Source organism: Bubalus kerabau, chromosome X (genome assembly GCF_029407905.1).
Source record: "Bubalus kerabau isolate K-KA32 ecotype Philippines breed swamp buffalo chromosome X, PCC_UOA_SB_1v2, whole genome shotgun sequence".
Lineage (NCBI taxonomy): Eukaryota > Metazoa > Chordata > Mammalia > Artiodactyla > Bovidae > Bubalus > Bubalus kerabau.
Genome location: NC_073647.1, coordinates 154,222,501 through 154,236,296, shown reverse-complemented (window position 1 = coordinate 154,236,296; position 13,796 = coordinate 154,222,501). Strand labels below are relative to the sequence as shown.

The window sequence follows — 13,796 nt, the reverse complement described above, 5'->3', positions numbered from 1 at the left end:
AGTTGATTTACAGTGTTGTGCTGATTTCGGCTAAACACTAAGTGACTCAGTTATACATATATATATATATATATATATATATTCTTTTTAAAATATTCTTTTCCATTATGGTTTGTCCCAGGAAATTAGATATAGTTCCCTGTGCTATATATTAGGCCCTTGTTGGTTATCTACTCTAAATGTAATATTTTGTGTCTACTAATCCCAAACTCCCGGTCTATCCCTCTCCCTTCCCCCCTCGCCCTTGGCAACCATAAGTCCATTCTCTGTGTCTGTGAGTCTGTTTCTGTTTTGGAGATAGGTTCATTTGTGGCATATTTTAGATTCTATGTATAAGTGGTATCATATTGTATTTGTGCTTCTCTTTCTGACTTACTTCACTTATTATGATAATCTCTAGGTCTGCTGCAACCTCCATGTTGCTGCAAATGGCATTATTTCATTCTTTTTTATGACTGAGTAGTATTCCATTGTATGTATGTACCACATCTTCTTTATCCATTCATCTGTCGATGGACATTTAGGTTGTATTTATATCTTGGCTATTGGGAACAATGCTGCTATGAACACTGGTGTGCAGGTATCTTTTTGAATTATAGCTTTGCCCAGGTATATGCCCAGGAGTAGGATTGCTGTATCATAAGGTAATTCTATTTTTTAGTTTTCTGAGGAACCTCCATACTGTTTTCCACAGAGGCTGCACCAATTTACATTTCCACCAACAGTGTAGGAGGGTTCCCTTTCCCCCACACCCTCTCTAGCATTTGTTGTTTGTAGACTTTTAAATGATGGCCATTCTGACTGGTGTGAGGCGATACCTCATTGTAGTTTTGATTTGCATTTCTCTAATAATCGGTGATGTTGAACATCATTTCATGTACCTGTTGACCATCTGTAGGTCTTGTTTGGAGAAATGTCTGTCAAGGTCTTCTGTCCATTTTTCAGTTGGTTTTTGTTGTTGTTGTTGCATGAGCTGTTTGTATATTTTGTAGATTAAGCCCTTGTCTTTCACATCATTTGCAAATATTTTCTCCCATTCTGTAGCTTGTCTTTTCTTTCTTTTTTTAAAAATAATTTCCTTTGCTGTGCAAAAGCTTGTAATTTTGATTAGGTCCCATTTATTTATTTTTGTTTTTATTTCTATTGCCTTGGGAGACTGATATAGTTTCAGTTTTATAATTTCAATATGTAATATATATGGACTTTATTTTTGGTGTGGTATATGAGGTAGGGATCTCTGTCCCCTTGACACCACTCCACCCTCACCAATTAAGTAATTTAGATTTGTTTCAGGGATTTCTGTTTTGTTCCACTGGTGATTTCATCTCTTTTTTCTGAATCCTTACCACCCTTTTCATTGTGATAGCATTATTGTAAGTTGAGCCCTTATGTACCCTACTCTTATTATTTAATATTTTTAAAAATGTGTTTACCTCTTCTTCTGGAGGACCTGTACAATGATTTTAAAAGTCTAATTTGAATTTAAAAATCCCTCAGGGATTTTTGTTAAAATTCATTAAAATTTAATTTTCATTAAATTTCATTAAAATTTCTTTACAATTTAAATACTAGTTTGGTGAGATTTTACATCTTTACTTCTTCTCATCTAAGAATATCATATGTAATAACTTTAAAAGTGAAAGGAACTGGCCAGAATCATGTGCTTAGGTAGGGGTTACTACCACAATAACCGGATATATCTTGTTTAGAAGTTACCATTGTGGACACTCATTGTAGCAAATGAGTCTTGTGATACTGCGTTTGAGGACTGCCAGGACTGTGGAAATTTCTTAAAGAGATGGGAATACCAGACCATCTTACCTGTCTCCTGAGAAATCTGTATGCAGGTCCAGAAGCAACAGTTAGAACTGGACATGGAACAACAGACTGGTTCAAAATTGGGAAAGGAGTATGTCAGGGCTCTACATTGTCAACCTGCTTATTTAACTTATATGCGGAGTACATCATGCAAAATGCTAGGCTAGATGAATCCGAAGCTGGAATCAAGATGGCCAGGAGAAGTATCAATAACCTCAATATGCAGATGACACCACCCTTATGGCAGAAAGTGAAGAGGAACTAAAGAGCCTTTTGAAGAAGGTGAAAGAGAAGAGTGGAAAAGCTGGCTTAAAACTCAGCATTCAGAAAACTAAGATCATGGCATTCGGTCCCGTCACTTCATGGCAAATAGATGGGGAAAAATGGAAACAGTAACAGACTTTATTTTCTTGGGCTCCAAAATCACCACAGATGGTGACTGAAGCCATATGAATGGCTTAAAAGATGCTTGCTCCTTGGAAGAAAAGCTATGGCAAACCTAGACAGCATATTAAAAAGCAGAGACTTCACTTTTCCAACAAGGTCCGTATAGTTAAAACTATGGTTTTTCTAGTAGTCATGTATGGATGTGAGAGTTGGATCATGAAGAAGGCTGAGTGCTGAAGAATTGATGCTTTCGAATTGTAGTGCTGGAGAAGACTCTTGAGAGTTCCTTGGACAGCAAGAAGAGGTAACCAGTCAATCCTAAAGAAACTGAATCCTGAATATTCATTGGAAGGACTGATGCTGAAGCTGAAGCTGGACCTCCAATACTTTGGCCACCTGATGTGAAGAGCTGATTCATTGGAAAAGACCTGGATGCTGGGAAAGATTGAGGGCAGGAGGAGAAGGAGGTGACAAGGAATGAAATGGTTGGATGGTATCATCGACTCAATGGACATGAGTTTGAGCAAACTCCAGAAGATAGTGAAGGATAGGGACGCCTGGTGTGCTGCAGTCCATGGGATCGCAAAGAATCGGACATAACTTAGTGACTGAACAAAGGATTGTGGCATGGTGTGTCTGCGTGTACTTTGTTACATGAGCCTGCTCTTTGGAGTATTACCTGCTAGGAGAGCCTCACAGTTCGCTAGAATTTCCTTTAACTGTGTGTTCAGATGGGAACAGCTTTACATATTTTGAACGTTGGACCTGTTAATGAATTAATAATCACTCCCTGCACTCTTGAACCAGTGCAGTGGTTTTCACACCGTGCCCTGTGGAGCTGGAATCCAGGCTGCTCTGAGGAGTGGCCTGGGGTGGGTGGTTCCAGGCACTTCCCTGCTTCAGTGAAGCTTCAGCTCCACTTGTCCTGGCTCCCATGGCTTGGTTCTGCATGAGACTGTATATGAAGATGCGTTTCCTGTGCTGTGACGCTGCACAGCTTACACAGCAGATTGGATATTCCAATGTGGTCCCTGTTGCGTAAATGCTCTGACCCTTCCCTGCCACTCTGTTTTCTCCATTGTTTCAGGTGCTCACACGTGAAAGGAGGATGACAGTGGAACAAGTTAGATGGCTGGGAGAAACAACACGTGCATAATTGTTCACATATAACTATATGGTTATTTGCAAGTATCAACTAATATATAAATGACATCTGGTTTGTGTGGCTTGCCCACCTCTGTACTGGCTGGCCTGTCAGTTCCCACCTGGGGGCTGGTAGTCTCTGGGTAAAGTTCACTGGTAGTTTCTAAGAAAAGTGACTGCTTGCTAGCAACTCCTGAGCAAGATGCTGTGTCTCTTAAAAAGACTCTGATGCTGAGATTGTAATCACAGCTGACTAGCAGGCTTCCACGGTGATCAGAGAATTCCTGTGTATCAGCCACCAATTGGTGCATTCCTTAAGAGAAGCCAGCATCTTATTTATCTTCATCTCTCTGGCTACCCAGTATGCAGTGGTTGTTTACTCCCATTACAGTACTAAATGTAGGGGAGGATATATCCCCTACTATACTAAATATACCCCGGGAGGATACAGTCTTGTCTAATCTTGACACCTTGCAGGGGACTTTCTAATTAAGAATGGTGCCCATGACTTAATCCAGTGGCAGACACTAGGATTCCAAAGGAACCTTGCACTTAGCTCCTCCCTGCCCAGATCCATGGTGTTAGTGAGCATTGAAAAGCAAGTAAGTGCTTTGGTAGCCAGGCTCTAATGTGAGCTGAGTTGGGACTGTATTTCTGTCAAACAAGATTACTGTCTGTAATCAATCCTAAACAAATGTGACAAGAAATTTGAACACTAGAATAATGGCTTCCTTTCCCAGAAATTGGCTGATATTATTTAAATGTATGGCATATGTGCCGCCGATGTCTTGAAAAACCCACAATGTAAAAATCTTTGGCTTTGAGCAAATACACCTGGGCTCTAACTTTTGCTTTCTGCCATGTGGAGCACCTTTATGTTTTACTGTGTTTATATTTTACTGCAATAAGAATATTACTTTGGGATCTCGAGCTGGTGAGCTGAACTCTTAGCTACTCTGGTATCTTCTAGAATGGTAGCAGTTATGAAGACCAGGTCCACCCGGTTTTAGACTTGTGGGAGTCTGTTCAAGAGGCATAATGGTTTTAGGATATTATTTTTTTAGGTTTGCATAAGCTACTCAAAAGTACTTGCAAAATCAAACTAAATCGTGCATCGAACCTGAACTGGCGACTCAGGGAGGGAGGAGGGAGGAGGGTTCAGGATGGGGAACACGTGTATACCTGTGGCGGATTCATGTTGATATATGGCAAAACCAATACAATATTGTAAAGTTAAAAAATAAAATAAAATATATAAAAAAAATCAAACTAAATCTTGTTTGGAGGATTCTCTAAGACCACCCACACATTTAATGATTGATTAGGAGCAATCTGAATATAGCTGTGGTGTTGGAGAAGACTCTTGTGAGTCCCTTGGACTGCAAGGAGATCCAACCAGTCCATCCTAAAGGAAACCAGCCCTCGGTGTTCATTGGAAGGACTGACGCTGAGGCTGAAACTCCAATACTTTGGCCACCTCATGCGAAGAGTTGACTCATTGGAAAAGACCCTGATGCTGGGAGGGATTGGGGGCAGGAGGAGAAGGGGACGACAGAGGATGAGATGGCTGGATGGTATCACCAACTCGATGCACATGAGTTTGAGTGAACTCCGGGAGTTGGTGATGGACAGGGAGGCCTGGCATGCTGTGATTCATGGGGTCGCAAAGAGTCAGACACAACTGAGCGACTGAACTGAACTGAACTGAATATAGTTGTACTCATGGCTAAAATTCATTTCAGTGACAGAATAAGCATACACAGCTTGCTCAGGCAGGGAAAGAGGTGTAAGTAGAGCCTGGAGAAATCTATCTGCAGCTTTCCTATGCTCTCTCCCTCCCGTGAGAGGTCACGCAGAGCTCACCCTCCCTCCAGCGGTACAAATGCAGTGTGTGATGTTTACACCCAGAGAAGCCCATTTGACACTCAGGCTTTAGAGTTTCTATAGGAGACTGGTCACATGGACATTCTCTGCCTAGCAACCACCCAAATTCCAGGCTCCCAGGAGGAAAGCAAGTGTTCACCATGATCACATTGCCTGTACAAACAGCCTAGGCCCCCAAAAATGACCTTATCAGTTAGTAATGGAGAAAATATTCTGAAAGCCAAGTTCCCTAGCAGCAGGCCCTTCTAAAGATGTCAGCCTCAGGCCTATTGTGTTAACTCTTTTGCACAAGTCCAATAAACCATTTTTAGAATAAAGAAATCCAATGGGAAATTATGGTCCATTAAATAAATCATTGTAATTATTTGCTGATATCTCTCTCCTAGTGTCTAAGTATAATTTGTCCCGTGTTTAAACAGTAACCACAAATTTGCATGGTTTTGCTGGTGTATGATGTAATGGAATGAGACTGCTTCATGTAATTGTAATAAAAAATTGTAGGAGATTTATATGAAATAGAATATCCAAAGATTCTTATAATTGTGAGTTCTTCAGTATGTAGAAACAAAGCACATGATTTATGTCCAGAATTCCACTTTTTTAAAAAAATTGAAGTATAGTTGATTTACAATGTTGTGTTAGTTTCAGTTTCTGGTGTATAGCAAAATGGTTCAGTTTTATATATATCTTCTTTTCTATTGTGGTTTATTAAAGCATATTGAATATAGTTCCCTGTGCTATACAGTAGGTCCTTGCAGCTTCAGAATTCCATTTTTAAGCAACTGGAAAGAGAAGAGGGATAAGAGTCTAAAGTCATAGGTTGTTTCTCAGCCTGTGTGTCTCTGGGGCTGCCCTACAAGGCCCTGAGGTGCAGTCACTCCACACTGAGGTCAGGAATGACTTCCAGTTTTGGTGATGCTGGCATTTATCATGCTCCTTTGTCAGGTCAGAGTAAAACTCTCTTGCTTAGATAGTGCTTGTTCTGTGTCAGAAAGCAAGAACCGAGATGGAATTCAGTTCACAGGAATGCAGCTGTTTGGGAAAACATGTTTTTAAAATATAAAAGCAGAATCTTAAGACATGTGAGTAGCATTTTATTCTAGGTTTTAGAATCTTAGATTCCATGTCTCCACCCAACACAATCTATCTCTTGTGCAGAGAAATCGTCTATTTGAGTTGAAACGGAAGGCAGGCCGGTATAGAAATGGGAGGAAAGTTGACTCCGTGGTGCACTGTATTTGCTTGATTCTTTCAGACCAAACTCAAGAGTTGAAACTACTTTCTAATCAGAGGGTCTTAAAGGAAGCACAGAGGTGCAGTCAGTGCTTTCTATTTCCTGATTCCTTGTGTGCTCCTCTTCACGTTTCTCTTTGAATCTCTGCAGTCAGGGAGCGAAGGCACTCATTTCCTTCACCATTGTCTCTGGTTTCTGTCCTGTGACTACTGGGCTTTTCCTTTGAAGTGATATGCTGTCTTCAAGCCTGGGAAAGCTTTGTTTTCTGTTGACTTTTAGCTGAGGCATTAGAAAAAATTTGGAAAATAGGAAAAAGGATCCATAAACCTGTAAACCTAACTAGGTCACTGTCCTCACTTTTGAGTCTTTCCTTCCAGTCTTTAGCTTATACTCATACATGACTCCTTTCATGATTGTAACGAGAATAGTGAGTGTGTGTGTGTATTTTTCCCAATTCTTTTTTTTTTAATTCTCTTATTCTTTCAAGCCTATAGAAAAGATGGAGGAATAGTACAGTGAATACTTGTATACCTTTCACTTAGATTCATCAATTGTTGCCTTTTTACCATGTTTGCTTCTCTCTCTTTCTCACTGTATAAACTTATTTCAGAAGCACTTATAAGTTGCAAACATCATAGCACTTCACTCCTAAATACTTTATCATTCATTTCCTAAAATTGAAGACATTGTCTCACATAACTGCAGTATCATGATCACACCTAAGAAAATTAACGTTAATTCCATGACATCATTTAATATCCAGTTCATATTAAAATTTCTCCATTTATCCCCAAGTGTCTCTTTAGCTTTTTTGAAATTAAAAAATTTAATCAGTAATGAATTTGAGGTTCATTTGGTTATGTTTCCTAGTTTTTTTAAACCTGGGTAATCACCCTCTCTTTTTCAGTTCTTCATAACAATGACTTTTTAAAAAAAATTAATTTTAATTGGAGGATAATTACTTTACAATATTGTGACTTTTAAAATAAAGAGGCCAGGCCGGTTGTAGCAATGACCAGAATTTGATTCATATTTTGTCTTGATTTGATTCAGGTTAGTCATTTTTGGAAGAATAGTTCACTGGGGATGTTGCGGACTTCATAAGGACACATCAGGAGGCACGTGCGGCACATAATATTCCCTCTTTAGTCACACAGTGAATGGTGCTGAGTTTAACACCTGGTTAAGATAGTGACTGTCTAGAGGTCTCTTGTAAAGAAACATTTTTCTCCATTTTAGTTTCTAAAATACCATCCCCTACTGAAATGAACTAGGGCTCATGGAAGAAATGGTTGGTTTCAAGTCTGGGACAAGAAAAGTACAGGATGAGGCCAGAAGGTGTTGCTGGACTTAAAGGAAAGAAGAGTTTAAAAACCAAGGGGAAGATTTTGTATAAGGTCAAAGAAGCTAGCTTGAAAGGATTCCTGCTGGCCTCATTTGGACAGTTTGAACACCAAAAACAGTAATGACAAAATTGGATTGTAACACATTATATGTTTTTAAAATTACAAAATAATACTCAGGAAAAAAAAGGCCAATTTAAAAAATGTAGATGCCACCCCTGATGTAATAACTGAGTCAAAAAGGGATCATAAGTGGATGCCAAAACTGTTAGATGAAAGGTTTTGAAAAGTGGGATATTCATATGTTCTCAAAGTATCACCTCAGTTTTTATTAATTAGAGAAGCTTATCTTTTGAACTGAACACCTCATACCCAGTTTTCCAAGTTTCATGATGCTCCTACTGTTGATGGCTGCACGCTTTAGCATCTACTCAACGCACCACATGTGCTGGAGCTCACACCACCCCAGCCATGGTGCTGGGCACAAGAGAATCAAGGACTAGTCCAATAAGAACACATGCCCTGTCCTGGGGGACTTATCGGGTAGCTTAATGCTTCTCTACATTTTGGGGTTGATGGATCACCTTCCAAGAAAGTGATGAAAGCTGTGGACTCACTTCCTGTAAAAGTGCACACACATAGCAATTGGAACATCATTTCCCAGTATTCATATCCCAGAAACCTCCCATCCATCAATATTCTAAGAGTCTCCTCAGATACAGACCCCCAGCTAAGATGGTTTTTATAAAAAGGAGATGGTAATAGTACCCACTTTACAAGGTAGTAACGAAGAGTGCATTTTTTTTCTAAATGGAAAGCACTTAGCACAGTGCCTGGTCTATGGTAGGAAATTAAATGGGAATTATTATTGTGCTATTATTATTAATCTCTTGCCTGCTGCAAAGCCTCCTACCTGGTCTTCATGCCTCCAGCTTTCCTCTTCTCAATCCACCTTCTGCTGGCAATCTGGTGGAAGGTAATCTGTAGCCTGTTAGGATGCTGGTTCCCCAAATGGTTACTGATGATGGCCATTAGAGGTAGGCGTGGCCTCTCTGCTGATTAGAGTGTACATTTCTCCCTCTAAGGCATCCTTATCCCACTTGGGGTGATTCTTTCTCTTTGGCTAGGAGAGTAAGACACTCCTTTTCTCCTGTGTGAATCTAATGTGCATTTTCCAGCACTGTTTTAAACTTGGAATCACCTTGCTTTTTATTTTAACTTTTGGTCTGCATGGTTGATGTTGCCAGGGACCATTCTTGCCATATAAGGTGCAAATATTTTATTTTTGTGGGGATAGTGTGGACAAACAGAGCAGGTGCTATGGGTTTATTTTCTGGATATGCCACTTCCTGGGTAATTTTTTTTCAAGTCCCCAATCCTAAACCTCAGGATGTTCATCCTTTAGGGTTGCTGTGAAGAACAGTTGAGATGGTGCTTTGTAAACTTTGAACTGATATAAAAATACTATTTTCCCCCCTATGTTACATTTCAAGCAAAAGTGAACTGGAAAAGAAGATTCTTTTTTGCTTTCTTTTTCAACAGCTTTTTCAAACATCTTAAAAACAGCTCCCCTGCTTATTGTTGGATTCCAAAACTGTACCTTGAGACTGTTTCTTGTAAAGTACTGCTGATAAGCACCATTTGAGTATGCCTTCCCTAAGGGATTAAATGTTGCTGAAAAGGTGCTCTTTATTGATCGTGATTCACTGCCCGCTGATGATGCGGTGTCAGCCAGGGATGGAGTTAATACTGATATAGACTACTGTGCTTTTAATGTCCTGCCAGGGTTGTGTTCTACCATTTACTATTCAATGCAAGACTCATTCAAAACATACTAAGTTATTCATTCCGTTGCTCTTATATTTTATGGCTTCCAGGGGCTCTTTGAGAAGGAAGTAAGTATAGTGATAACAACGCTTTGGGGAAAACTGTGTGCATGGCAACCTGTTTTAAAACATGCTTTCTCCACATGAAATGGATTTTGATATAAAGTATTATAGGAATTTATGCATGCTGGGGATCTTAAGAATGCTATTAGAATTTTTTAATTCCAACTCCCTCTTTCTGTTAACGAATAAGAAATGGTTTAACAGCTGCCTCAGGGTAGCAAAGAAGGTGGACTGTGTGAGGCAGTACTCTACCGTTGCCCTGGTGCCTTGGAATATGTTTTCTTCTATTAGGACTTTATTAGGAACCAGGAGTCTTTGACAAACAAACCTGACTATGACAAGCCTTTCGTTTGTCAAAGAACCACATGTAGACCATGGCAGTCAAGTCTTGTAAGTTGAGCCAGTGTTGAAGGATGGCAAGTCCTGTGTGTTGCCGCTGGTGATTTTGATTTTGTCTTGGAAATAGTACAGTAAACAGCTTTTTAAAAAAGTGTACTTCCATTATTTGGAGGGTACTTGCATGCATGAAGGAGATTTGCTGTGATTTTGACTGTATATAGCCAGACCTTACAAAAACCTTTCTTAGTGAGTGACAAGGGGAACCATTGCATGGTGATTATGGTTTGTTTTTGCTAAAATCATTATTCATTTGTTCTAAATCAGTGCTATCCAATAGAACTTTTTTGCAGTGGTGAAAATGTTCTATAATCTGCACTGTCCTTATGATTATGTCAATTTTAATCTTAGCTCTATTTTAATTCTAGCATTGGCAAAGTTTTTATATATTTGTGTGCTAAGTTGCTTCAGTCATGTCCAACTCTTTGTGACCCTATGGACTGTAGTCTGCCAGGCTCCAGTGTCCATGGGCTTCTCCAGGCAAGAATATGGAGTGGGTTGCCATGCTCTCGTCCAGGGGATCTTCCTGACCCAGGGATTGAACCCATGTCTCTTATGTCTCCTGCGTTGCAAGCAGATTCTTTACCACTGAGCCACTGGGGAAGCCCGATATATATATATATGTTTCTTATATTAAACATAGAAGTGTAATATTTGAAACTAGGAATAAAGAATGCTTTTACCTTAAAAAGAAAATCTGCACTGTCCAGTATCACAGTCACCAACCACACATGCCTGTTGAGCACTTGAATTATGACTCAGTGTATACACATGAGGAATGGAATTTTAAATTTTATTTGGTTGTAGTTGATTTAAATTCAGATAGCTACTGTGGCTTGTGGCTGCCATATTGGACAGTGCAGGTTTAAAACTGTTTGCTCCTCAAATGTAACAAGACTCACATGAACAGTTCCGTATTCTGTGGCCTTTCAAAAAATTTAACATGTAAGAGCCTAATACCTAATAACTCTCCCCACTGAGAAGTGTGTGTGTGTGTACAGAGATTATTTAAAGAGATAGGTTAGTCTTAAGATAGAGCTGAGATGTCATGAACTAAGTGAAAATATCCCCAGAGAAGTATATCTTATGACTTAAGTCTACTCTGTTTGAAACAAAAATGAACCCCTAAGTCTTACATGGCACAGATTTTATTACATCTGCAGGAGCTGTTGCTGTTCTGCATGCAGAATTGTGTTTCTAGCACTTGTGTTTTGCTGGCACATGACTTGCCATAAAATCAGCATGCTTAGCAGCATTGCTTATTTTGAGAATTCTGTTCTTGAGTGTTGTGGTTTATTTGGTCATTCTATCTCTGCCCCTGAACACATATGAAAAAACGAGTGAACCCGGTCATTTGCCTTGGAGCTTCCCTTTGTTAGGCTTACCCTGTGCCATAGTTGATGCATTGGCAGTTTAGGGCTGATAGCCAGCAGACAGGAAATGAGAGCCATTAGGTTAGACCCACCCAAGTCCACTTGCTAAAGTGGGTAGGGAATTGCTCTTGGTACAGGAAAACCACACGCTTTGCAGTTTTCACTGCTTCTTTTTATTTCCATGACTTTTTGAGAAATATCATGTTATAAACACATAACCCTCATAACCACAACGGCTTGTATTTTTATGTAGTTTCAGAGTGCATTTGTGCAATCTCTTTTGGCCCTCATAGCATTTTGGGGAGGTGTAGGTATCCTTACTAATTTTTTCTGGACTCTCAAGGGGTCAAGTGACCAGTCTGAAGGTACATAGCTAATAACTAGTACAACCAAGAGAGTGAGGGGTAAGATGTAGGCCCACCCCACCCTTTCCCGAGTTCAGCAGCAGGGAAGGAAGCTTGAACTACTTGAGAAAATGGAGTTCCTTTGGCCCTTTGGACCTTCTCACTTGTGGCATCAGGGTACACACCTTGTGGGCCCGCTGTACCACACAGCTGAGACTTGAACTTGTGGCCTGGGTTAGCATGATATGGGGATTGTGGCCCCACCTTGAACAAGCTGTGTGCCTGGTGAGTCACTCGAACGTCCTTGACCTTCATTTCTTCTCACATAGGAAGTTGAGTGCATCTTCCAAATCCCCTTTTGTTGCAGAGAACCAGAAGGGACTCTATGTTTGTATAGTGAGAGTGCATGGATAAGGATATATCAACTTTTCTGGGTTCTTTTTTTGAAAAAATATTCTTTGGTTATTATGTGTTTTCTTTATTGAAAACCCTTTGATAACAGTAGAAGTGGTTTTCCTGAATTAAAATCTAACTAGGAGATATTTTCTACTTGATTGTTCATCTAACAAATCTTGTCTTTTCTGCCATTCTTGAGCTTTTTCTTTGTCTTCACCATACTGTAGCCCCACCCTCCCCCTTTCAGTATTTTGTTCAGAAGTCAGGGAGGAGAGTGAGGTTGTCTCTTATGATTTTGTTTATGTATTTATTGATATTTACTCAATATGTTTAGCGTAAATCTTTGTTTTCTAGCCTGTCAGCATAGGGTTTCTCCAATTGCTTCCTCTCCTCTCTTTTAAAAAAAGTGAATTTTGAACTCTTATGGAATTCAAACTTCTGTTGCTATAAGTCAGCAAAACCTTGGCCAAGGCTAGGAGTAGCTCAGGCATAAAGCACTTAGGTCCTGGCAAAGCCATCTTCATAGATCAGTAGAACTCTTGAGGGGTTGATCAACCTGCTGGTTTACTTGGAACCAAGCAAAAGGAACCCCAAAGTGAGCCTGTGGCTTCAAGTCAAAGTACAATTGTAGGCCTATCTCGTGGAGAAGCTTTATTTCTACAGAAACCCCAAGATGGCGGCATCTATGTCAAGACTGAATACTACATGTAACTCGACATAGTTGGAGCAACACATAAAGTTTCTAATTTGAAAACAGCAAAATTGTACAAATTATTTCTCAAACCCTTGGACCTATGATAATGCTTATTGAAATGGAAAACTTCCATGCTGTTGGCCTGTATTAGTGGTCTTCAGAAGGTTATACATTTCAGTCTAAACTGAAATGCTTTTATAAATTTTCTAAATAAAGTACTTCCAATTTAAAATAAAAGCAAGTGATCAATTCCTCTGACAAAAGAAGGAGACCATTGGTTATGGTTGAATTAATGTCTTCCTGGAGTGACTAGGTAGTAATATTAGAATATTCCTTAGTATTTTCTCTGAGTGGGGGGTAATTATGGAAAGTGTTTGGGATCATAAATAGAATAATTGTGCAAAATTTTTTACATTTTGCTGAATCAGTTCATCTTTTGCTCTAGTGACAGATACAGTGATGCCAGTGATGACAGCTTTTCAGAGCCAAGGTTAGCTGAGTTGGAAATCAGCTGAAACTGACCCATGACTTGGAATCACCAGGACAACCTGAGAGGGTGAGATGGAACCTTGAAGTTCTTGTTTGTTTTATAGACAAGCTGTCATCTTGGTGCAGAAGGGGGCATCACAGGACTCATCTCACAGGATCCCAGGCTGCTCCTGTTTGACTGGCATAGTGAGCAGAACAAACTTGACAGCTGGTTATGCTTCTAGTAATCTGGAACACCCCTGAGAAAGCTAGCAGTTAGGAATGTGCACGAGGCCAGGAATAAGTATATCTGAGCACCTATAAATGGATACATGGAGGCTGTAGTGGTTAGAGCTGTAAGAGTGTAGCTGAGGGGTCAGCAAACTTGTACTGTAAAGGGCCAGACAGAAACTGTTTTCAGCTTTTC

General features: G+C 39.8%; 1 protein-coding gene across 3 annotated transcripts in view; it reads left to right on the top strand.

Annotated features, from left to right (window-relative positions):
- CTPS2 (CTP synthase 2) overlaps positions 1-13,796 on the top strand; it is a 114,804-nt gene that overhangs the window by 98,410 nt on the left and 2,598 nt on the right. For all 3 annotated transcript variants that reach the window (XM_055563096.1, XM_055563097.1, XM_055563100.1), the window contains one exon: positions 13,347-13,457. In XM_055563096.1, coding sequence (XP_055419071.1) covers positions 13,347-13,416 — 70 coding nt within the window. In that variant the 3' untranslated portion in view covers positions 13,417-13,457. The remainder of the gene's footprint in view (positions 1-13,346; positions 13,458-13,796) is intronic.